Source organism: Pezoporus flaviventris, unplaced genomic scaffold, assembly GCF_033815535.1.
Source record: "Pezoporus flaviventris isolate CSIRO_AGI_PZ_B2104156 unplaced genomic scaffold, CSIRO_AGI_Pfla_v1 ptg000002l, whole genome shotgun sequence".
Taxonomy (NCBI): domain Eukaryota; kingdom Metazoa; phylum Chordata; class Aves; order Psittaciformes; family Psittacidae; genus Pezoporus; species Pezoporus flaviventris.
Genome location: NW_026892550.1, coordinates 78,493,052 through 78,515,924, shown reverse-complemented (window position 1 = coordinate 78,515,924; position 22,873 = coordinate 78,493,052). Strand labels below are relative to the sequence as shown.

At 37.9% G+C, this 22,873-nt stretch overlaps 1 protein-coding gene across 3 annotated transcripts; it reads right to left on the bottom strand.

Moving 5' to 3' along the window:
- On the bottom strand, positions 1-20,585 carry LOC133264579 (solute carrier organic anion transporter family member 1C1-like). Of its 3 annotated transcripts, none has more exons than XM_061444412.1 (15): positions 20,430-20,585; positions 17,999-18,144; positions 17,229-17,370; positions 16,981-17,113; positions 15,489-15,619; positions 15,130-15,276; positions 12,624-12,722; positions 11,540-11,776; positions 10,219-10,383; positions 8,656-8,851; positions 6,177-6,342; positions 4,478-4,659; positions 3,015-3,079; positions 1,697-1,814; positions 1-909 (listed from the first exon to the last, which is right to left on the bottom strand). In XM_061444412.1, exons 2-15 carry the CDS (start codon positions 18,107-18,109, stop codon positions 687-689), a joined length of 2,115 nt encoding a protein of 704 aa, XP_061300396.1. In that variant the 5' UTR covers positions 18,110-18,144; positions 20,430-20,585; the 3' UTR covers positions 1-686. The 3 variants fall into 3 exon arrangements, 2 of the variants coding, with proteins under 2 accessions (XP_061300396.1, XP_061300403.1); XM_061444419.1 differs by lacking the exon at positions 20,430-20,585 and adding an exon at positions 20,241-20,259; XR_009741724.1 differs by lacking the exon at positions 3,015-3,079 and having other exon boundaries at positions 772-909.
- Between the last annotated feature and the right edge of the window lie 2,288 nt (positions 20,586-22,873).

Here is a 22,873-nt window from a genome sequence, read left to right as displayed (position 1 = left end):
AAACACCTATCACTTTATTGTATCAGTTCATAGTCATTTTACTCAAGCCCAATACTGAGACATGCTGCAAAATTAAAACACCACTTTCTTTTGTTTGCATTCCATTTTGGTTGTTAAATGTGTTCAAGACAAAGCCCAACTGTTGTGCAGTTCTTGTTCAGAGGGTGCTCACTGACTGCTCCAGGCCTCTTACCTGAGCGTGGGCTGTGAGACCCAGTCTGGAACAAAGAGTTCCAATCATGAACCATGCAGCAAAGGCCATCAGAGCAACTGAGCAAGTATAACTTAATTGGCCATTTAGAGCTGTAGGACTAAATAGAGAGTAAGAGGACTTGAAATAAAGTTGATGAAAAATGGAAAAGCAGTTTATTGTGGATTTCTTCTTTTTAATGTTTCAATCATATTCAAAAATATGACATTTGAAATATTTCATCTAGTCCTACTTTTGGTTTAAATTGGGACTGAGAGCAAAGGGATGGGAAAGTTCCCCAAATTTTGAAAACCTTTTCCCCCTATTGTTTCAGATGAGTAGAGGAAGACAATAAGGTAAAGCAAATTAAAAGTCAATGTTTCAAAGATACTTTTTTTTAACCCCCACAATGCTATTGAAGTCAAAAGTCAGGCTTCTGTTGTGTTCAGAAAACATGAAGCATAAGCAAAGTTATGAAAAGACCTTGCTTCTTCTTTTACATACGAGTTTCTTCACTCTCATCTGAGGTTCTTGCACCAGGAAGAATGTCTTTTTTATTGGAAGTAACTGCCTCTTTGCTAGTTGATCTTTCTGTATTTTTAACATCTTTCATCTCTTTGCCATGTGTTTTGAAGCGTTTTATTATTAAAACAGAGACCACTATGTATAAAAGACAGCATCCTGCTCGTAGTCCTGCAATGAGGCCAAGATAGACATTTCTAGGGAAAAAAAAAAAAGACAAAATATATTTATATTAATAAAGCTTGCCAATTCTGAGTAGAACCAAGTAAGATATCAAAGACACTTTGGCAAAGCCATCTATTCTCAGCCAGGTATTGCCACACATTTTGAGGAATAACAGACAGAAAGCAAAAAATCTCATGATCTTTAGCCCCAGGCAGGTTCTAATCAGTTCCTATACTCCTAGCAGAAATACCTTCTGCCTGAAGACTGCTCCCATCCAGGAGGCTTTGTTATAGGGCTGGGACAGGAGATGCTGCACCAGTAAGGGCTTTTTACCTGTTGTTCCAACCTTCCCCCCAGACCCTCACTGGCAGTACTCGGTGGTCCCGGCCGCAGGTCTCCATGTACCACCAGTCATTTGGGTCCCCCCTCCAAGTGGATTTTGTGGGGTGTCTTATACATTAGGAGGAAGAGAAATGAGGGATAAGGAAGAGCATCTTCAGTGCTAAACTTGCTCCATGGATTTTCAGTCTCCCACGAAGCCAACGCATTGCAGAGTTATTCAGTGCATTAAGGCTTCAGTAAAGAACTAATTCTGACAATGTAAGGCAGTGTAACTGCAATGTCAAACATCAGACTTGAATCAGAATTGTTTGGCTTATTTGATTTAATAAGGCCTAGTCAAAATAAGGAGTGTTCTGGCTCTTTTAGTATACTAATCGGTTTACTGACAATTGACATGGCAAAGTATACCTCAGTAATGGTGCCCAAAGCTGCCTCAGAAGCCAAATTCCCAATCCATTGCCGAAGACTCTAGCTTACCTGAATGCTTTTGTATCGTATACCCGGCAAGAGCCAGATCCCCCACAGTTTTTTGTTCCCCATTTCAAGCAGGTTTCATCTATCAAGGCACCAAAATAAATAGGGGCTGGGAGTCCTCCTGTAAAGAAAATTCTTATTACATGATCTCAGACACGGAGATCTCAATGTTTAATGTCATGGTAAAGAAACGAGGAAGTTAATCTCAGAGTTTCTGAATTATAACTGCATGTGACTAAGCATCCAGCTCCAGCTTTGAGATTCCAAGATTTGACAAAATATTTAAGCAAGTACCTAAAGGGAGTTGAAAGGATGGAAGATTATAGCATTATTATATTCAATGAGGGAAATGTTGGTAATTCTACTTTAATGGCATTTTTGTTAGAATTTTAACTTCCGTTGTTTAAAGAAATAATACAACCAATGTTTCTTTTTCAGTCACTGTTGTGGAATTACATGCCACTTATTAATATTTATGAATACTAATGTATCATCTATTCAGGTATTGCACAACAGTTTGCCATTAAAAGTTATCTGAGTGCAAAAAGGTCAAATTAAGTACTCGCTCAAAACCAACTAGGTAATTAGTGTATTACTTACGTAGTGCTATAAGAATTCCTTTTAGACAATCATAATGCTTTAATATAATCAGTAAGCCATTTCAGAGATAATGTGCACTTTTGTGAAGAAAACTATTTCATAAAAGCACAAGATTGATACTCTGCAGCATTCAACTAAAATATGAAGACTGGGAGAGACATCCAAATGACTATTTGGGCTTCTCTGCATGGGAAAGGTTTAAAAATTCAGGAAACAAGTGAGGATAAGGCAAGTTTTGCTAAAGGCAGGGCAGACTACATGTCCAAAGATTTGAATCATTATTTAGGGCAGATAAACAAAGAAGAAAAGAGAAATTAAAAACAAAGAAAATAATAGGCAGAATATGTGGTAGCTCTAAGGGAAAAAAGGTCAGCAAATGGCAGCATAGGTGTTAAGGATATCCAGACTGATCAAACTCAGGTAGTAGTGCCAGTGAAACTAAAAAACCCTCAAAACTACAATGATATTTCCTTCCTTTTCCTGATTCTTTTGCTGCATAGAAAAAATTTCTGAAGAGATTATAATAATCTGTAACTACATAGCAGGAAACATACAGCAAGCTCCTCCAAACATTTCAAAGATTTGGGAATTTTTTGCTTACAAACAAAAAAAATTTTTGAAATTTACTTTTGTTCTCATCTGGAGCAAAGCATTGCACTTGCTAGCTTTACTTTATCTCTTTGACTACCTACTTGAATCCCACAAAGATAGGAAGTTTTACCTAATACTCTACCACCTAAAGTTTCAATCCCAACAGCAAAGGATTTCAGGTCTGGTGAAACAGATCTAAAAAGAAAACAAAAATAGTGTTTTGTTTTGGGGAGCAATAGAATAATGTAGCTATAGTCATGCTGTGAACATCTGCATGTGTCCTATTGCAAGAGTACTGTGGGTCACTGAACACCTAATAGAAAACATTCACCAGAGTTCAAGTACAAATGTGAAGCCTCCTCCCACTAACTTCAGTGAATGAACTCTCATTGAAATGAATGGAGAATCTACAAAATGGATCTTGAGCTCAAGGACAACAGATCATAAACACTTTGGGGAGAGGATGTGCAGAGAAATTAAAGTGAACCAGCTAAAAGTAAACGTTCGTGTCCATAAGTTAAGCTCCAAAAAGCTGCCTTACTTTAGGAGAGAATGTAACGTGCAGTGGTGAACAGACAGAACAAGGGTGTTCAGTCATTGCTAGATACACGCAGGTAAAACCTACCTCTGCCTCTAGCATTTTACAGAGAGACAATGAACGTGAGTTACCTGGCTACAAAAGCACTTCATTCCTACCAGGGAGAAACAGCCTCTGTTCATCAGATGAACTGGAAGAACTGACAAAAAGCAGAGGGGAGTACTGAACTAGCACAGGGCAGAATGGAGACTTTCTATGGCCAGCCTGTTTCCTGACAATATAAAATCAGTATACTGTCTTGTCAGCATTAACGTGAAGGCTTCTCATTACACACATTAGTGTTCTGAAAACTGCCCAGCAAAGTTAGCCTTGTTCATAATACAGTCATGTGGTAAGAATGGCTGTACTTAGAAATACTGCAGAAGAATCATCAGCTTAGCCAGGAGAGTTATGTGCGCTGATTGCTAAAGACTGCAATTCACTCATGAATATGAGTGGATAGAAATCTCCATGCAAAAGGCACAGAACATTATCTTTTCTTCTAAGAGCTGCTTTACAACTGAAAGAATGAAAAACTAAAAAATTATTGCTCTGACAGTTCTGTTTATACCAGCTTGACAAAAAATGGGAGTATGAGACTTCTCACAACACAGAAAACACTGTGAGGCAATGAGTCTTAACAAAGGTGAATGTTTTTCTCCAGAGCAATGTGGACAGTATAGTCACCTTGGATATGGCTTAGCACCGCATCTTGTTTCAAGTTCATTGCTCTGTTAAAAACACCCCTGTCACTGGAAGTGAAAGCTAATGTTCAAGATCAGCATAAGGCTCACCATTTTCATCACCAAAGGATCTACTCAGCCTTAAATTGGACTTAAATTGATGGACAGGCATTTAGCTGTGCCTCTGAAGACAGCTGGATTTCAGATTATAGGCAGCCTCAGGGCCACAACTGATCAGCATGCCATTCCTCACAATAGGAATGAAATAGTAGATACCATATTCTGTTTCTCTTTCCCCATGCTTTATGGCCAAGGTAAGGTAAAGTATTTCACCTAAACATAATCATGTATGTAGGAGTGCCTCCTAAGGCTAAAATAAATGCACATGCAGTCTGTAATGCTAAAAAATAGGGAAATGCTTTGGTACAGCTTTCTCTTTGGCATTGTCCCAAAACCGCAGAGGAATTGGCAAGCCCATGTCCTTGTCCTTCCACACAGCTGCAATTGTGAAACACCTGAAAGGAAAAGATGAGAGGATGAATATATTTAATCAGAATTCAGTGGCACAAAGTATTTTAGTAGCTAGATTTTTTACTCCCCATAACAGGCAGGCTGTTGTTTAAGCTGAAAGAACCTCCCTAATCATCTTTGCAGACTGATGGCCAAGTTCATTGGTATGCTCCAGCCACTCTGAGCTGCTTCAAAGACACAAAGCAACTGTGACTCTAGTTTCAACCATGTGATTTCTAGGACAGAAGGTGCTCTGTGTATGCTTAAAGTAGCTCAAAGCTATGAAATTCTAACATGAACTGTCATCCAGCCATTCTGCTCAGGAATCCTGTGAAGTAGATGTGTAACAATAAAAATATAGATGTGGACTCAACACAAGCTATTGTTAAGCATCTGAAACAGCATTTGGCATTGGATTGAGAGTGGGCTGTTTCATAGCTTGAAGTTAGTAGGAGACATGGTTTTGAAAGCAAATTTTCCTGGAGCGAAGCAAGAGAATATTGTTGGAATATACAGATATAAGCTTGAAAATGTTGCTTGTCTTTTTCAGCATTGTTACATGAAGACAAGACAATTCTGCTTCTGCCAGAAAACATGGCCGTTTGCATGCACTTTTGAAATCTTGTTCTTAATGGCCTAGCCCAGGAAGTCCTGAAAATGGCTGAGCAAAATGACCAGATATATATTTACAGGACCTCTTGGCTGTACAATTTAGTGTTATGACTTGCTTTCCTGAGCTATGACAGCTAAGGAAAGCAGGCAATTCCAGTATGATCTGTAACAGTTTGTGAAACCAGCACTCACGATTTTACACAGGTCAGCTGTACATGAGTTGACACCACTTGATTTTGCTAGTCTAACAACCAGACTAACAAAGGTATTCTAAAGCAAACCTCTCTTAGATGTGTTGTACCTACACAGCAAGAGATCTACTGAGAAACTTAAAGCCAAATTTATGGTCATCTTGCTGAGAGGAAAATCAAAATAAAAGCATTCAAGACATGTAATTTAAGACTCTGAGGTTTTCATGTCTTTCCTGAATAGCTCACTTACCTCACCCCAACTCTTTTAAAAGTCCTCCCTGCAGCTTTGCATTCACTCTGTTTCTACAAGTTTAAACCATATAGAATGGAAATTTGTGTCTACAAGTTTCTTAATTGCAAAGCCAAAAAAAAAAAATCACAGATTGTGAAATCTAGCTATACCATACATTTATGGAACAGTTTGCGTTGGAAGGGGCCTTTAAAGTCATCTAGTTACATTTCACCTGGAATGACCTGGGATATCTTCAACTAAATCAGGTTGCTCTGAACCACATCCAGCCTGACCATGAACATATTTCCAGAGATGAGGCATCTACCACCTCTCTGGGCAACCTGTTCCAGTGTTTCACCACCCTCATCATAAAAAACTTCTTCTTTATATCTAGTCTGAATCTATCCTTTTTTAGTTTAAAACCTCCTCCCCTTGTCCTATTGCAACAGGCCTTACTAAATAATCATCTATCCACCTATATATTTACCATATTCTTTCCTGTCCCAGTTGATGATTTACATCCTGCAAAGCAGGCTGTCATGTAAGTGATCCCATTATCTCCACATACAGGGTCCCACTGATCCACCTTGCAGCTGCAGTCAGCATTGCAACTGGCCATGAAGCTGTTTTTGGAGGATGAAAGATGCTTTAATCTGGAGGAAAACAGAAAGAAATAAAAGAATTAAGTGGTCAAATTATACAGTCAAACAAAATATCAAGGCACACCCAGGAAAATCATGGACAAAGTAAAGTAATCAACATGGAAAGGTATCTGCTACCATCCAATGGACCGTGAAGTTCTCATGTGCAGACAAAGCTAATTTCAGCTAAACCAAAGCTCTTGAGATTTTTCATCAAGCATTAACATTTTTATGGATTGTTGCTGAAAAGGCATGGAGCTCACAAGCTGGGTATTCTTGACTGGGAGGGAATATTTGTTATCACTTTTTCATTTGAAAGCTCAACCCAAGAAAAAGAAAATCATAACTAGGATCTTTTATGACCTGTAGACTGGCCATACTTTTCCTTAGCAGTAGATACCATCCCATATTTGGGTGCTAGAAGTGGTGATATAAAATGACATACAACTGCAGCAGGAAGATGTCCTTGACATGTTTTTTACTGGATCAGAGCTGGTTACTGGCAATGAAAGTTGCATTAGTCTAACTGAGAAGTGCAGCTTCTGTCTCAGTTCTGACCATACTCAGCAGTGGCAACAGCCCTGCACCTGGAACAGGCTGGAGCCCCATTTCCTACCAGATTTCATTCCTTGTTGTAGGTTATCATGGACTTTCATTGCTTACACTTCTACCAGCATTTCTGTAAGAAACATCAAAATCAGGCCCCAAGGAGCTAGATAAGCTAAGAGGGTGACAACTAAAATTGAGACTTAAAAGGGGCAGTGAATCAGAGGGCATGGTAGCAGGGGTCAATTTTCAGAAAAGGTTAGGAGTCTACCATCAACAAATCACCCCTGCCTTGAAGTCACTCACAGTATGAAGGAAAAATTGTTCAAAATTTGCCTTTTTTTAGCTCCTTACCTCTCAATCTAGAACACACCTCAAGGGGCTACATTTCAGTCTTTTAGAAAGAAAATAAGTGGGGGATTTAGCCTTCGCTAGGCTGCTGCTCATCTTGAAACTACAAATTGTTAGATGGATAAAACAGTGAGTCGCTTAACCAGAACAATTTTAGCACATACTAAATTCTTCAGTCTGTTGTCCTGGGGAAACTGTAATTGCTCTTTCAATATTTGCTGTGTTGATGTTTTTGCTTATATTTAGTTCACTCTCTAGCATCAGATATGGCACTCAACCAGAGTTCTCTCAACTACATAAACCTCTGACATCTTTTATGTAACTAATCTCAAAGTTGAACTAGATGCCAGGTTTGCCGAGACAACTTAGGTATTTCCCTGAACATGGCTTAAAAAACATAAGACCGAGTTTCTGTCTGAATTGAAAATCTAGCAAGCCCTGCTGGATTCAGTTTAATCCTTTAAAATCCTTTGAAATTTGTTGGACCAGACTGAGCTTAATTTAAACAGTAGGCAATTGTAGCAGGCTGCTAGACTCAGAAAAATGTGCTCAAGAAAGCATGACCGTGGTCCTGGTAAGGGAGGAGGAATACCTGCCTGGGCAGCACACACTCCTGACATGACTACTTTCTACCTCCCAAACAAGAAAATGGACTCAGGCAGATCAGGAGCTCCAGATACTAAAGGAGACTGGTAACTCCCCATGCAGGTTGATCTAGAGGATTGTCCCTTTTAAAGGCAAAGCCATAGGTAGACTATGAGTAAGCCACTTTCAACTTTTTATACATCCCACTCCCTTACATGGTAAGCTTTAAATTAAAGCTTTGAGATATAAAATTTTAATTTGCTTGTGATAAATTCCATCTTAATTAATAATTTTCCAGAATATAGAGAAATATTGTCAATATCCAGCAATAAACAATTCAGAAAAAGAAATGTCTTGCTTAAACAAAATTTGAAAACCAAACCTAGGATATTCTCCTCACCCCCAACACCAGGTATCATTTTAGCCTGACAAGTCTGTCTCAAAACCCAGTATTTTCTTCTATGTAATCACCACCATGGGAGCAATAAAATGATATCATCAATCACAGTAGCTCCACTCTAGCTGAAACCACACTGATTAACACTAGCAGATGACCTAATACAGGTCAATTTCAACAGAAATTTGTCTTTAAATCGAGACACATTTTTTAGCAAGAAAAACGACATAGCAAAACTACAGTAAATCAGCAGAGAAGACATGTTTCAGAACTCATCCAAATTGAAATTAAAATGTTTTACAGAATAGAAGGTTTGTAGCCCAGATAAGAATACAAAGCCAGATGGGTTTGGGAGAGCAAAGAAACAGATATGGACACCACCTTCTGCACGGAGCAGGAAGCAACCAGGACAAACACAACCAACACAAACCAAAAGGGATACAAACCCAGAGTAAGGCACTGTCAAACCGGCCACCTGGAGCACCTCACAGCTGCATGTGAAGTACAAGAGGTTTAATAAATATGCTACAATAAAGGTGACGCATGCAAACTTTGCCATTTCAGTTACGTGAAGTTTGAATTTCTTGATCAGAAAGCCTCCTAGAAACATCCCCAGGATTGTGATGGGTAAAAGTATCACACCTGCAAATAGAAGGTAATAAAAATGTTTACTCTCATCACTTGCACCGGGTCTTTTAAGAAAAAATATCTTGTTCTAGTATTTACCAAAATATCATATACCGACTTGTTTTCCAACAGACCCTTCAAGCTCCTAGGGCTTTGTAATTAGCTTTAAGTAATTTTTTTTACTTCCATTTTTTTCAAATCATATTTTGATTTTAAAAAGCTTAGTTCCTCAACATCACCTGCCTTTTCACTGTACTGTTGTTTGTATATGTACTGATATAAAAAACCTATAAAGGTGCCTGTTAGAAACTGGAGTAAATGAGATAAATGTCTTAGCTCATGAGCACTTCTTCATCAAACGAACAAACAAATCATTAAACTTCCAGAAAGTTACAAAAAGAAAAAAAAAATCTCCAACATGTAACATGACAGGGGGCAGCATCTGGATTTGCATTGGGTACTAGCTTGCTCTGAAGAGTGAGTCATGGAAAGATTTGAATTTAGATGTTCAGCATTTCACAAACTCCAGACCTAATATTTACATGCTAAGTAGAGAGCTTTTACAAGTTTTTATTGTGTAGGTTTGGCTTTTCCCTGTGTTTGGTTGTTTGGTTGTTTTTTGGGGGTCATGTTTTTTCTCTAAAACTTTCCCTGCATCTGAAAGAAAACAGAAAAAAGAAAGTTCTTTCCACATTTGTACCTGACCTGCAGGAAAACAGGGTGCCTTCAGACTAATGGAATATCAATTCTGCAATGCTCTCAAATACCCAGTTTTCTTGCCACGTTAGCAGACCATATTAATCATTGTAAAATTAATATAATCTTAACATTCTTTTTTGGTAGAATGCTACAAAGAACTTATTTTTGAGGGAACTGGCAACTATAAAAAGATCTTTGAGCTGAATGAAATTACTCAAATTTTACATTTTTTTCTTGTTGCTCATAAAATTTGTATTTGCAATCAAAATGGAAGATTTATATCAAGATGCTATTCTGAAAAGGAAAAATCACACATTTCATTAGACATTTTCTAAATTGGATATTTTCTCTTCTAGCTATAACTACAGCTTACATGTGGGTTTTGTTCATGAAAACAGACGTTTTCATTATCGAAATCTCACTCTCATAAAAACTTCAGCCAAAAAAAATCCACCCAATTTTAATAATCCTCTAGCCCACTAAATAGGGAACATCAGGAAAATTAACACTAAAATTAACATCCATTTTCAGAATACAGTATAAAAATTAATAAAACACTACATACTTTTTTTTTTTTTTTAACCAAAATGGTTCACAATAAGAACCTCCTAAAAAGGAAGGCAAAATAAGAATGAAAATCTTCCTTTTTGACACTGGAATTTTAATGAAGGACAGGTACCTACCAATTAGAAAGATAGCTCTTGCCACTGATACATTAAATTGCTGTTCCATAAACTTTGTCTCATAGGTTATCAACCCAACAAGAGAATTGTACTGCAGAATAGTGAGGAAGATATACACCAGGAAAACTGGATTTCCGAACAGCTTCTTCAGAGCTGGGAAGAAACCTGCAATGGAGAGGTATATGCTGTACACCCTGCTAAACACAGAGAAGAGTTGTTTTGACAACCTTTAGATAATAAAACTAACTTTGATTTAAGTTTTACTGGCTGTACTGCCAGTAATTAATTCTGGCAGAAAATAATTCTTTGCCTATCAAAATATATGCTTGCTCCAGTGAGTTTTCCTCATGACTTAGTGGCGCAGCAACTGTGCAGCAAGGCTTAATGTCATAGTGGATGCTCAAATAGGAATCAGGAATCCTAGATTATCTGTGTGTGACACAGGACTATTCATCAAAGGCACTAAGGCTTGCCAGACTGATATTTGTACAGAAGAGTGTCCCCAGAGGAACACTGAGACTCTCTATAATGTACCAAGTGAAAGGTTTAGTGTCTAAAGCAGGAACTTTCACAAACCGCACTAGAGCCCAACATGAACCTGATGATCAGGGAAAGGGAGCACTTGATCCAGCAAAAGGCTGGAACCTTTCATGAGACCCTCAATTACAGTACCTAAATCCATTAAATTAAAGACAAGAAAATTTGCATTTAGCCTGTAGTCTGTTTGCACGCTTGTCTAAAAGAGAGTTCAAAACACATCTGCCGTGGCTACTAAAGGGTGCACATGCCTACATACATATGAATAAAAGCCTTGGGGGATTCCAGTAATGGGTAGCTGGATCTGATATTGCACATACAAGGTGAATAGCATCACTGAGCTCATATATAGGAAGTATGAACCCAGTGAAATCCCTCCAACAGCTAATGTAGTACTTAGTTACAGGTTTCCCTCCCAGATGTTGGCCTCAGTGAAACAGTAACCTGACAGCAGTGGATTGGTCATTAAGGAGGGATGTTATGTTTTCCACCTTCTTCTTTCATAATCATAGGATTATAGCTGTAATATACGACATAACAACTACTGTGTTGAAGTGAGAATCTCTGGTGCTCAAAGAATGAGCTTTTCCAGCTGCCTGATATATGCAGAGGACTGAAACACACCCTTAGCATGTAATTATAATACTACAAATTAAAAAACATTTTTGTCCATCATTTGCACTGCAAAAACGCACACTGCTGTGGTCATGAAAATCCATGCTCAGCTCAGAATGAACTAAAGAGAAAGAATTCACATGCAAACATCTGGGCAAAAATCTTTCACCTTTTACTGCTTCTGAAAACTTTAACTGAGGCTGAGCTGGGGAGTCTGCTTTACAGTGATCTCCTTGAACAGGCAAATGACTAATCTTCAGGATTTCATTCTCTCCTTCTTTTGGTAAGGAGTAGGGCAAAAACCAGAAAGGCAATGAAGCAATGAGGTTAACTGCTCCACAGATAAGCAATCCCAGCCACCAGGCACCAACCCAACGGGTATCCTTCGGATTTATGGTGATGGCATCTATAAAATACAGAAAGACAGGAAAATATATTAAGCATCATGCAAAGCAATTAAACTTACTATTGGTTTCCATATATATATATATATATATATATAATTTAAGAATCAGAACAGAGGTGATCTATGTTCCATATGAAGAATCAAAATGCAGCTTGAATCAAATCAGTCCCAAGCAGTCAAAAATAGATATCTCTATTTAGATCCATAGTAGGATTTCCCTGCCGCAATTTTTCAATACTTTCTGTGGGAATGCGTGACAGCAAGAGGGCCCTTCAGCACCCAAAAAGATTTTTTGATATTTCTCAATTTCCCTCTGTCCCCTCGTTCTTCCATTCCCAAACTTAACATTTTTTTTCTTTGAAGTTCCTCAAATTTTCCCTGGAATGAGAGACTTTAAAGTTGTTTGAATAATTAAATGAGTTTTCATATGAATCTCTGCTGCATGCTTTTTAAGAGAACATAATTTTTGTCAAGCGTTGAAAGTGTCCACAAGAAAAGGCCTTTCACTGTTCCTTCAGTGTAGGAATGGCCTTTCACTTCCTCATTTGTAACAAGTGTATGCACAAGCATTAAAAGAGGTGCAAAATTTTTCTGCAGTGGGGATAGGGGTCTTGCATCAGGGGCCATTCCAGTCAACTACAGCATTGCAGCTATTAAAATGTAAATAACACCAGCTTTCAAGTAGAAAAAAAAAACCTCTGGAGTCCCCATTTTTGGAGTAATAAACTGGGAAGGTGCTTCTTGCCATGCAGGCTCCTATATAGAATCATAGAACAGCCATCATATAAAATTGCAGAATCATATACAGCTATATTCTCAGTTAACGCACCACTCCATGGTCTCTTACCAACATCCACAATGCCAATGTCAACCCAGAGGCTGGCACAGAAAGACCCAAGCAGGAACCCTAGGGTTGGCCCAAACATGCCTGAGGATCTCACCAGGCCTGTAAGAGAAAGGAGGCAGCACCGGAGAATGAGCAAAATACTGCACAGACAAGCATACCTTCTTCTCTGAGGAGAGAGGAAGAAGGATACAGAAGTGGGCTGCAGGGTGTTAGGGGATGTCTAATGGGAAGCTTCTGAGCAGTAAGAAAATAAGCCATAAGCTGCCAACATGCTAGCCATGATGTGGAAGCAGGCTCCTTCACCCATACAGGGGTTTGCCAAAGTGAGCATGGTCTCACGTGGATCCCCGCATGCATTTCATTGGCAAGACTGGTGTTTTGGAAGGAACGGGGAGAAAGGAAATAGCATCACAGTGACTTTTATCCCTCTTCCTCCCTACTTCACATTTTTGTAGTTACATTGTTCAGCTTGTGGCAGTTAACTAATGAACAACTCTAGACCTGCTGGAAGTATCCTAAGTGTACCTGCAACTCTATTCACAGTTTGCATGATGTTCTGTATTTGTAGAAGTCAGGATATTTCCCTGTAGTGTGTGTTCAAGCCCCTAGTTTAATTTTTAGTAGCAGTAATTGATCTGATGATGTATATATAAGAAGACATTGCAGTCTGGAGTCACATTAGAATAATAGGGACAATAGAAGTGTGTGGACATGGGATTAGGTAAAGGATCCTAAGAATACTTTCCATAGGTAAGTATGTGAGTGAGCAAAGTTCATTAGAGAGAATCTTTGTTTCATTCAGCACCAGAACAGCAAATCAGCTAACTGTTGTGTTAACAGGTACTTCTGAGGATGGAAAAAATAAAATAAAAAAAAATAAGAAATATAGTGATCAATTAATGACTTTTTTAAAAGTAGCTTTCAGTTTTGTTACTGGCCTCACTGAAGCTTCCATTTCTCCCTCTGTCTCTGCTTACAATAGGAGATACCATGGGATAAGAAGAAGGTGGAATTCCCCTAGGAGCAAATGAATAAGGTGTCTCTGCCTCAAAACAACTTATGTTCTTACTCAACAAAACATCTAAGGGCAGAAAAAAAAAGGAGAGACAGGAAGGCAAAACTTCTTGCTCAGTGTCAAATGATGAGATAAATGGCCAAAACTAATCAGCAAGCTTGACTGTTTTTATTATAGGAGGTTTTTTATTTATTTTACAAAAACACTGATCATAAATTGACTCAGTCAACTGATAAATAAAATCAGATATAGAAAAGAATTAAAGGAATTTCAGCTCTATGAAAGAGACTGTTTCAGAAGACTTACCTTTGTAAAATGGGTCAGTCCATCAAAATGGAATAAGAGACTGAAAACTGCTATTCAGAATGTTAAAATGAAATACTGAATACACTATAAACTAAATATTTTATTTCACTTGCATGACCTGAACAAATTTTCATTTTGACTGAATCCATACTTCCTTTGTGTCTACTTTATATTTTTAATCTCACTTTCCCAGTAGTCCAACCCATTGCAAATCTCTCCAAGATCAGATTCTGACACGAAAAAATTTCAACTGAACTTTTTAAAATACCTTTAATCAGAGCTTGGAGGTGATTATGAATATTTTTATCACTGCTGAGTGGAACTTTTGTTTTTGTCAGCTCCTCTGACTATACTTCAATTTTCTTCAACCTGCAAATTTTCTCATCCCCAAATTAAGACATTTGCAATGGCCTTACCCTGTAGCATTTGCAGACTGAGCCCTTCCTGAAACTGTGTCATGCTATCTTTATGACCAGTTCAACTTCACCAGGTTTGTTTCAGTCAGCGGTTTTGACCTTCCTTAACCACACAAACACTCCATGCTATTCAATCAATTTGGCAACAACTTAATTAGCTTGGGTGTAAACTTTCTGTGTTGGGCAACAGGCTATCTTCCGTCAAAACAACAACAACAAAATCCCACTTAGAAGGGATTTATTGCAACACCCTGGCAAGGGGCTGGTTTTTAATTCAGTAACTAGTGACTTTAAAAAAAGCATTCTTCAGGAAGTGTGCTGCATGTAAAATTCAAAAAGCCAGGTAAAAGCTTCTGAAACAATTCTGAAGCAATTGCATCACTGTGATTACTGATCATAACAATGAGGATCATTTTCCTGTCTATGAAACAGTGATTAGGAAGAATGAAGCTGAGATACTGAAGTTGAACTGCCAGATAAGACAGATACGACTTCTCACTTCGGAGAAATGAGTATTTGATTATGCTTCACTTCAACACAGAGAACACTGGCACATGGAGCAGAAGCCACTCAGCAAAAGCAAAAGAAGCATCTGGGAATATCCTTCAAAATAAACATGAGATCTCTTTTGCATGGCTTTTTTGTCTCTGTACAACTTAAAATCATCCCAAGCACAGCAGGTAGATGATTTTCTTAGAGAGTATTTGATTGGCTACAGAAATGTTAAAGAAAAATTGTTTAGCATAAAAATCACTGATTTGCATATTACCTATGTAAAATGCTGAGTTTTCTTCTTTAGAAAAATCATCAATATATGACACACCCAGTGGCATAACTGGTGCTTCCCCAATTCCACGTAAAAGGTTCCCCATCAACACAAAGAGCCACAGACGGGAATTTGTTGTTTTCTCACATCCTGCAGGCCATAAACATTTACATTTCTGTGAGCAAAATTCTTATAGTACTTTACTGCAACAGAAAAATAACCTAAAATACAGGGGCTAACAACCATTACAAGGTGGGTATGTATATATCATGGCTTCTAACAAGGAGTTGGCAGTTTTTCAGTACAAGAAGGTGTATAAAACAGGGACAAGAAGAGAACCCACCACTAGAGCTTTTGCTTACCGAAATTTTTCTTTGTGCTGGGTGTTTCTGTAGCATCTGTGACTGGATGGCCCTCAGATGATGCCAGGGAGCAAGCTGATACACTCATAGAGGAGTTGTGCACAGTAACAGTTATCCTTTCATAATTATAACTGGAAAACAACTATGTAAAATACAACTGACACATGAAAGAGTCTGCTTTTCAGGAAGTGTGTATGAGCCTTGTGTTCATTCATGTTCATTCCTTTCACATATAAGCAAAATGGAGGGGCAAGCCATTTCCAGTGTTCTCACTTAAAAAAATATAGGATCATTTGTATCTTTTTCAAAATACTCTGACCATACTAACCTCATATTTCCTTAAGCTGAAGAGCAGAAAAGCTCTTTTCAGGGTTTAAGAGATCATTCTTTAGACCAAAGGATAGAAGTAGAGTCTATTCACATCATTCTACATGCAACAGTACTGATGTTTTCCCATAGTGGCACCAGTTTCTTATCTATGTGACAGACATGCTACAAAGATTTCTGTGCTAGTTTAAAATTCGTTAGCTAAGAATCTATTAGTAACCTATATGTGTCTATAAGGAGATTAAAACCAGCTGCAAAACACATGTGTCAGTTTGCTGCTAACCGCAAATCTGCTAAGAAAATTGAAGCCAGCTTGAGTACATTTATGCTGCATTGGCATAAATGGAGAACAGATATTCCCTCTGACTGTGCAATCAAGTGGTAACCTTTAATATTGTGACGGATGACAGTGAGGTCCCCAGGGCCACTGGGTTTTGCTCAGTGCTGTGGAGAGTGGTCTATGCTGCAGTGTAAGTTTCCAAGCAGAGTGGTGATTGTGGCCACTTTCCATACCATGGTCACCAGATATGATTCTTTCAATACCCTCCTTATCACATTTATTATCTTTGAACCAGAGAAGATGCACAAATAAATTTTAATTTTTGAGGGACAGAAGGATTTTATTTTCAACTACTATTCAGCAAGATGCTAATGGATTGGAGATGTATGAACTGCTTCTGACAACTGTGGAATCACTAAAGCTTAGATGTGAAAGGTATTTAGGTATTTAACTCTCCCTCAATTTAGTGGAGATGATAGATAAATATATCTATAATCTTAAGAGCTTAGCATGAATAGCTACCATGGAGAAAGAAACCTCTTCCTTGAAGATCTCATGACAGTTCATTTAAGTGTAAAAAGAAGGAGAATATCTATTAAAAAATATAAATATCTGTAGATATCCATCCTAGGTAAAAATTCAACCCACTTTAATTATATATAAGTTCTGTAGAAACCTGAGGTTTCTGTCTTACTTACCTGTAGAAAGAGGTAAGCTTTCAGAGATGAAATTAGAAAGTTGATACTAAAAACCCACCTATTAAAAAAATTCATATTTTCTGGAAGAGACTACTATTGTCAAGCTTTTAACTCAAGTGTATGATTAAATAACACTTTATATGGTCAAGTTCAATTAGTGCAAAATGTGAAAACTCTCCATATTTACCGTCCCATTAGGAATTGAGGCATGACTGACAAAAATGCTCCTAAAGACATGATGAGGCATCCAACACCAATTACTTTTGGTCGATGAACTCTTGGTCCAAGGTAGCTCACCAGTACCATTACCAGTAAGTTCCCTGTATCAAGAGGAAGAAGATTCAGTAAGTTTATGAAAAAAATATTTATTTTTTTTTTTTAGGGAAAATATATTCAGAAGCAGTATTTATCCACTTTCAAAGACAATACACATACCTATCTCAAAGCTGCCATCAATAATGCCAACAATTGATGATGAGATTTCAAATCTCCTTTCAATTTGACTGGACATGCTCTTCATGTAGCTTCCAGAAAATCCTTTGGCAAAAAAGGAAAAAGCTAGAGCTCCAAGAAATATCTGAAGAGAGAAAATAATTGATTTTGCAAAGAAACATTTTTTCCTTCATGGCTGGATGCCTGAGCTACCTACTCAAGAAAAGTAAAAATCAAATAGTTTGTTTTCTAATTCTCTGTGAAGAGATTCTTCCTATTGTTTTCATTAAACCAGAAGGTTTTACTTTCTCTTTCAGGATGGCCTTCAAAGCCTTTTCTACTGCAAAGGAAAGGAAAGTTGACACTGGCTGTGCGTACTTTCCATCTTTCTTCCACATACTGTTTTAGCTGTTTCTTTCGTTATGAAATCTTGCAGCATAAAGTTGCTCATTACTGCTACTCTTGCTCCTGCTACAGCATGTCTTATTACTCCTACTTCTTGTGTTCTAAAAAGCAATTATAAAAAGATGTAACTGCAACTACCATTATGACTATAGCCCGTCTCTAAATGTTTCCTTAGTAAAATATGGCCTTGCTTTTCAACTTCAGAACACACTTATTGACTTCTATGTGCTTGGATTCACAACCTAGAGCATTGTTTCCAACACACATGGTGTCAATGTCCTACACAGCTATCTGATTTTTGATAGAACTTTAAATGGCCATTTTTAGTATTCCAGTGAAAATATATGGTGAGGGTTCCTCTATCATACCTTTAGCTTTGAACAATTATGGCACACGCTCTTGGCAGGAGCTGCACTGCCGTCGCTGTCCTGGAAGAGTGACTTGTCTTTAAGCTGACCAGCAGTGATTGACCTGTCCATGGTTTTCCTCCTTCAGATCTGGTATGTAGGTCTTCCTGAAAAATATCACTACATTTAAGTATTATTTGCATAAGAATAAAGTTTCCAATGTTTTTCATACATAGTAGATGGTGAGACACTTCTTGAGATCTCTACACATTGACACCTTTTCTCAGGAAGTGTGTTAAAGGGTGTTTAAAGTGCCATTGTAATGAGCTAAGTATTGGTGCACCTGCTTTGTGAAATCTGCTTTCTAAAAGACTTCAGGACCTTCTTGGATACATTGAAAATTTAGAGGCAACTTGCTGACAGTTTTTAGGAATCTTTGTAAAGAGGAAAGTCCCTAGGCAGGTGGAGGCTAGGATAGTTATGTCAGAGAAACATCTTTGCCATGCTTGAACCAATTCTTATATTCTCTTTTAGATATTCATTTTCGATCACTGTTCCAGGCTAAATGAACTTTTGGTATGATCCAGTAGGCTGCTGATATTATGCTATAAGGGTTTTCTCTAACTGCATAATCTATGAATTTGCAGAAATACTGAATACCACTCTGCACCATTCTGTCAAGATTTCTATAAGTCACGTTATTTACTGGATAACTGTTTGTAGAATCAGACCACAAATGATGACAGAGGAGAAAATAGGATAAGAGATATGGCAGGTAAAGATGCATTAGGGAAAGGGCGCACTGATTAAAAGAAACAAACAATGACTATCTAATTCCACATGTCTCTACAAGTTCCTGGCAAGACAGATGATAAATGTAGCTACTTTAATGAGACTGCCAAAGATTACCATTTAAAAATTGGCTCTGATATAGAGTCATAGAATAGTTAGGATTGGAAAAGACCTTAAGATCACCTAGTTCCAACCCCCCTGCCATGGGCATATAGTCATCTTAGATACATTGGTTGATGTAGATTAAGCTGATCAGGGGAAACCGGCTAATACAGAAAGATCTGGAATGCTAACAAGTCAAAAAGAGCTGTTGCCAATTTCCTGTTGGAAAACTGATGCAGTAGTACAGAAACCAATTATTTAGCACTGATATAAATTAGCATATGTATTAGAGAAATATAGAGGTACACAGGTCAAGAAACTGGCCTGTAGCATTTCTGCCCTCTTCCTTCTCCTCCCTCTCCTCCCACACCTTGCTCTGGGAACCTTTCAAAGTTCTCTTCTTGCAGGCCCCAGATGACAGCTGACCCAAGAGCAGAGGCCATTTAAGTGTTGTGAGGGATTTTTAACACCAGAGGCATTAGGGCTGTGGCAGGGTCCCATGCTAATGTGCAAAGGTTGTTCTGTTCCTTTGAAGAGCTCAGCTCTTCCAAGCAAGATGCCTAGGAGCAAGCTGGACTCCCTGAGAAATGTCCACCCATGCCCAGAAAAGACAAAACTCTCTTAGCAACCCAACAGGTGCCTAAAAGTTACCCTTAATGATTGCAAATAGACACTGATGTCTAATAAAGAGATATAAAGCCTCATAAACACTTTAACTTCAATTTTTAGTTCTGAATCCAGCTCCAATATGATCTATCAAAAGTAACTATGCAAAAGTCAAACACGTGTATTTCAGAATGAACCACATTTGACATTTGTAGAGACCTGACCTAACCTTCCTTAAACCATCTTTAACAGCTCACAAATCAAAAACCATTGAAAAAAAGAAGTTATAGATAAATAAAGTATGGTGAATTTAGATTTATGACAATCTTTGCAGGATGGGAGCTGAAAGACAGAGTTATCTAAAGCAAATACATTCTTCATTGATTTGCATTTTGCTGATGATTAACTTTGTGAAACCTCTGACTTTGTTAAATAAATAGTATCTAAATCAGTGACATGGTTTTCTATACACAGTATTTAATTTTATTTAATTCTATGTTCCTAGCCTAATAATCTACCTTAGAGAAAATGTTAAACTGTAGAAACATTTCTCTTACACATAATGAAACAATATATTTTCCATAACAACTCCATAAAAATCTGCACTTTGGCAAGCTAGCGAATCATTGACCTTAGTGGTATTTAAAATTAAATGAAGCAGGAAAAATAATACAAGACTTAATTAATGATTTTTTTAATTAATTAATGACAATGAATTGTTTTACATGGAGGGATAAAATATCCAACTGTCTACAGTGCTTACCCTTTAAAAAATATCTAATTTGGAGAATTGTACCTTTGCACGTTACATAATCTCTTTCAAGTTTAGTGACGCTGAGATGTACAAAAAGTCTGTCCTCCACCTAACAATTAAGCAAACTAATAAACAAATGGAAAGAAGCAGGAAGGGAGGGTGGGGAGAGACAGTGAGAGGCAGAGAGAGAGAACTTACTTTGTGTCACTGCGGTGTTAGGCTGTTTCTTTCCCGTGCCCTAGGGTTTCCAGGCTTGAAGCCAGCACAACGTCACAGCAAAAGCGCTGCCCACTCCAAGAAGTGGAGCACTCCACGCATTTTTTTAAACCTTGGATTTTCTTCTTACAGTGATTGCAAAACTCTTCCACAATCAAAGGTTTGCAAAAGAAAGCAGGTTTCTTGTGTTGTCATTACTGTGGCAGCCTACCTGCCAGGGCAGCGTGCTACTGGTACCAGCCTCTCCTGGGAGGAACAACTTGTTTTCTTCACTCTTGGCTTTTTTTATTCCTAAAGTCTAAACACTAAAGCTGCTTTAAGCACCTCTCCAAAGAGGCCTACCTACCATCCACCTCACAGCCATGGAGTAGCAGAGCTCATGCACAGGAGCCTTGAGAGAGGAAGGCAAGCATCTGACCTGAAACATCAGTAACTAGCACTTCTTGGTGCCTTTGATGAGAGTCAGCAGGTATATTAAGGGATGACTTAGTTCCTCAGTGTATGAATTGCATAGTGACATCTGTCAGGTTTTGGGATGAACCATCTGTGTCACTACCCCAGTGCAGAAGCGCAAAAGGACTACTCTCCTGAAGATCTAAGGAGAAGCGAGTTCCCTCAAGAAATCACAGACCCCCTGCCTGTTACAAATCAGGAGTATTTAACACTACCACAGGCAGTATCTGCATGTGCTGACAGGAGATATGGCCCAACACAGCTATCACCCCAAGCTGAGTACAGACTGACCAAGCAAAAAGAGCGAGCATTCTACCCAGAGCTAGCCCAGCTCACAAGTAGAAAATTGTCTCTCACATCTAACAAGGCATACACAGAGAGCAAACCCACCTAATCCACATCTAATCCAATATAAAGCAGAACTCTCCATTGCAAGGAAAGATCCAGAAGTCATTCCAGGCATTACCAAGAATCTCGAGAAGCATTCTTTGGTCATCTGGTTGCATGTAACAGCACGGTGCTCACTTTTGCAGCAACTTGAATTACAAAATCAGATCCATATCTAGTTAAAGGACCATCCTAGCAATTTCTAAATATAGAGAAAAGCAGTTTTATGACTCCAATAACTTCAGGAACTCTGGAAGGAAAAAGCATTGTCTCACTATTCCCTTTCTTTCCAGAGAAAGGTACATTCCTGAAATACAAACTTTAACAAAGTTTATATGTAAAGCCTTGCTTAGCTTTATCTATATAAAAATACATTAAGATATTTGCTAAAGATGAAATTAATTCAATGAAATAATGGAAATGTATTATTTAGTTGCAAAAGGTAAAAGAAATAATAAACTTACTAAGTCCATAAATACATCAATTCTCACTTTCCCCTGAGGCTTGGTAGTTAACTGCAGACAATGTTTTTATCTGCCATAATGACACTTCTTGTTGGATTTTACTTGATAGAATTTTTAAAACTTTACAGTGATGATTGTTTATTTATTGACTTATTGTGGGTTTCTATTCAATTTTTCTGTTTAGCCAGAGAGACTCTGTGCTGTTACTCAGCAAGCAAATCAAAACACAGCTCATTTCTACCATTTAATGAGAATATATGCAACACAGAAACATGTTATTTTCTATAATGGTTTTAATTGCTCCATTCCTGCGTTAGTCTTTAAATGCTGAGTTCTGGTTTAATTAATTGAGTTTTAACAAAAGGGAAGAAAGTACATATTGAAATTTTCTCTTAAAAGAATGCAGAAAACAGGAGATGCAATTCAACCTATTCTTCAGATAAACTGATCCATTCTCATACTTTTATCTTTGCCAAGTTCTTAATGCCTTAATTGCTACTTTTTTAAAATCTCTAAAATGCTTAGATTCATCCACTGGAATATCACTAGAATAAATCAGAATTTGCCTCATCGGATAATTTCAAGTTTACATATATTCTAATCTGCATTTGGACTGTTTTTAGCTATGATGATGTTGTAAATATCATCCTATATATGTTGAGGAATAACATATATAAGCATTGCCCAGGACCCCTATTTATCATTGCTGTCAGCCTGTAACCATGTGGAAGAGCAGAAGGAGGCTGGAAAAGTAACTGCAAGCCCATCGTCTACCAGAAAAGGAGAAATAGTTCTCAAAAGGAAGCACCCAGAAAAAAATCCCAATAGCACTTTAATAAATATATTTTAGAGTTGAATATAAAGAATTTTATCTACAGAAGGTATGACACTTCTTGTGATTGTCACACACAAGTGGTAGGATCCATTTACGAGGTAGCAATGAATGGACCTAGTGCAGACACTTACAGATAAGCCACTCATTCAGTTTCTCTTTATAGTCAGCGGAGGAAAAGGAAGCATTTCTAAAGGTGTGAGTTGTCTGGTCTATTTTAGATACTTACTTTAGGTATGAGATGAAATAAATTCCAGATACAGCTGTGAAAGAAGGCTAGACAGCAAGAT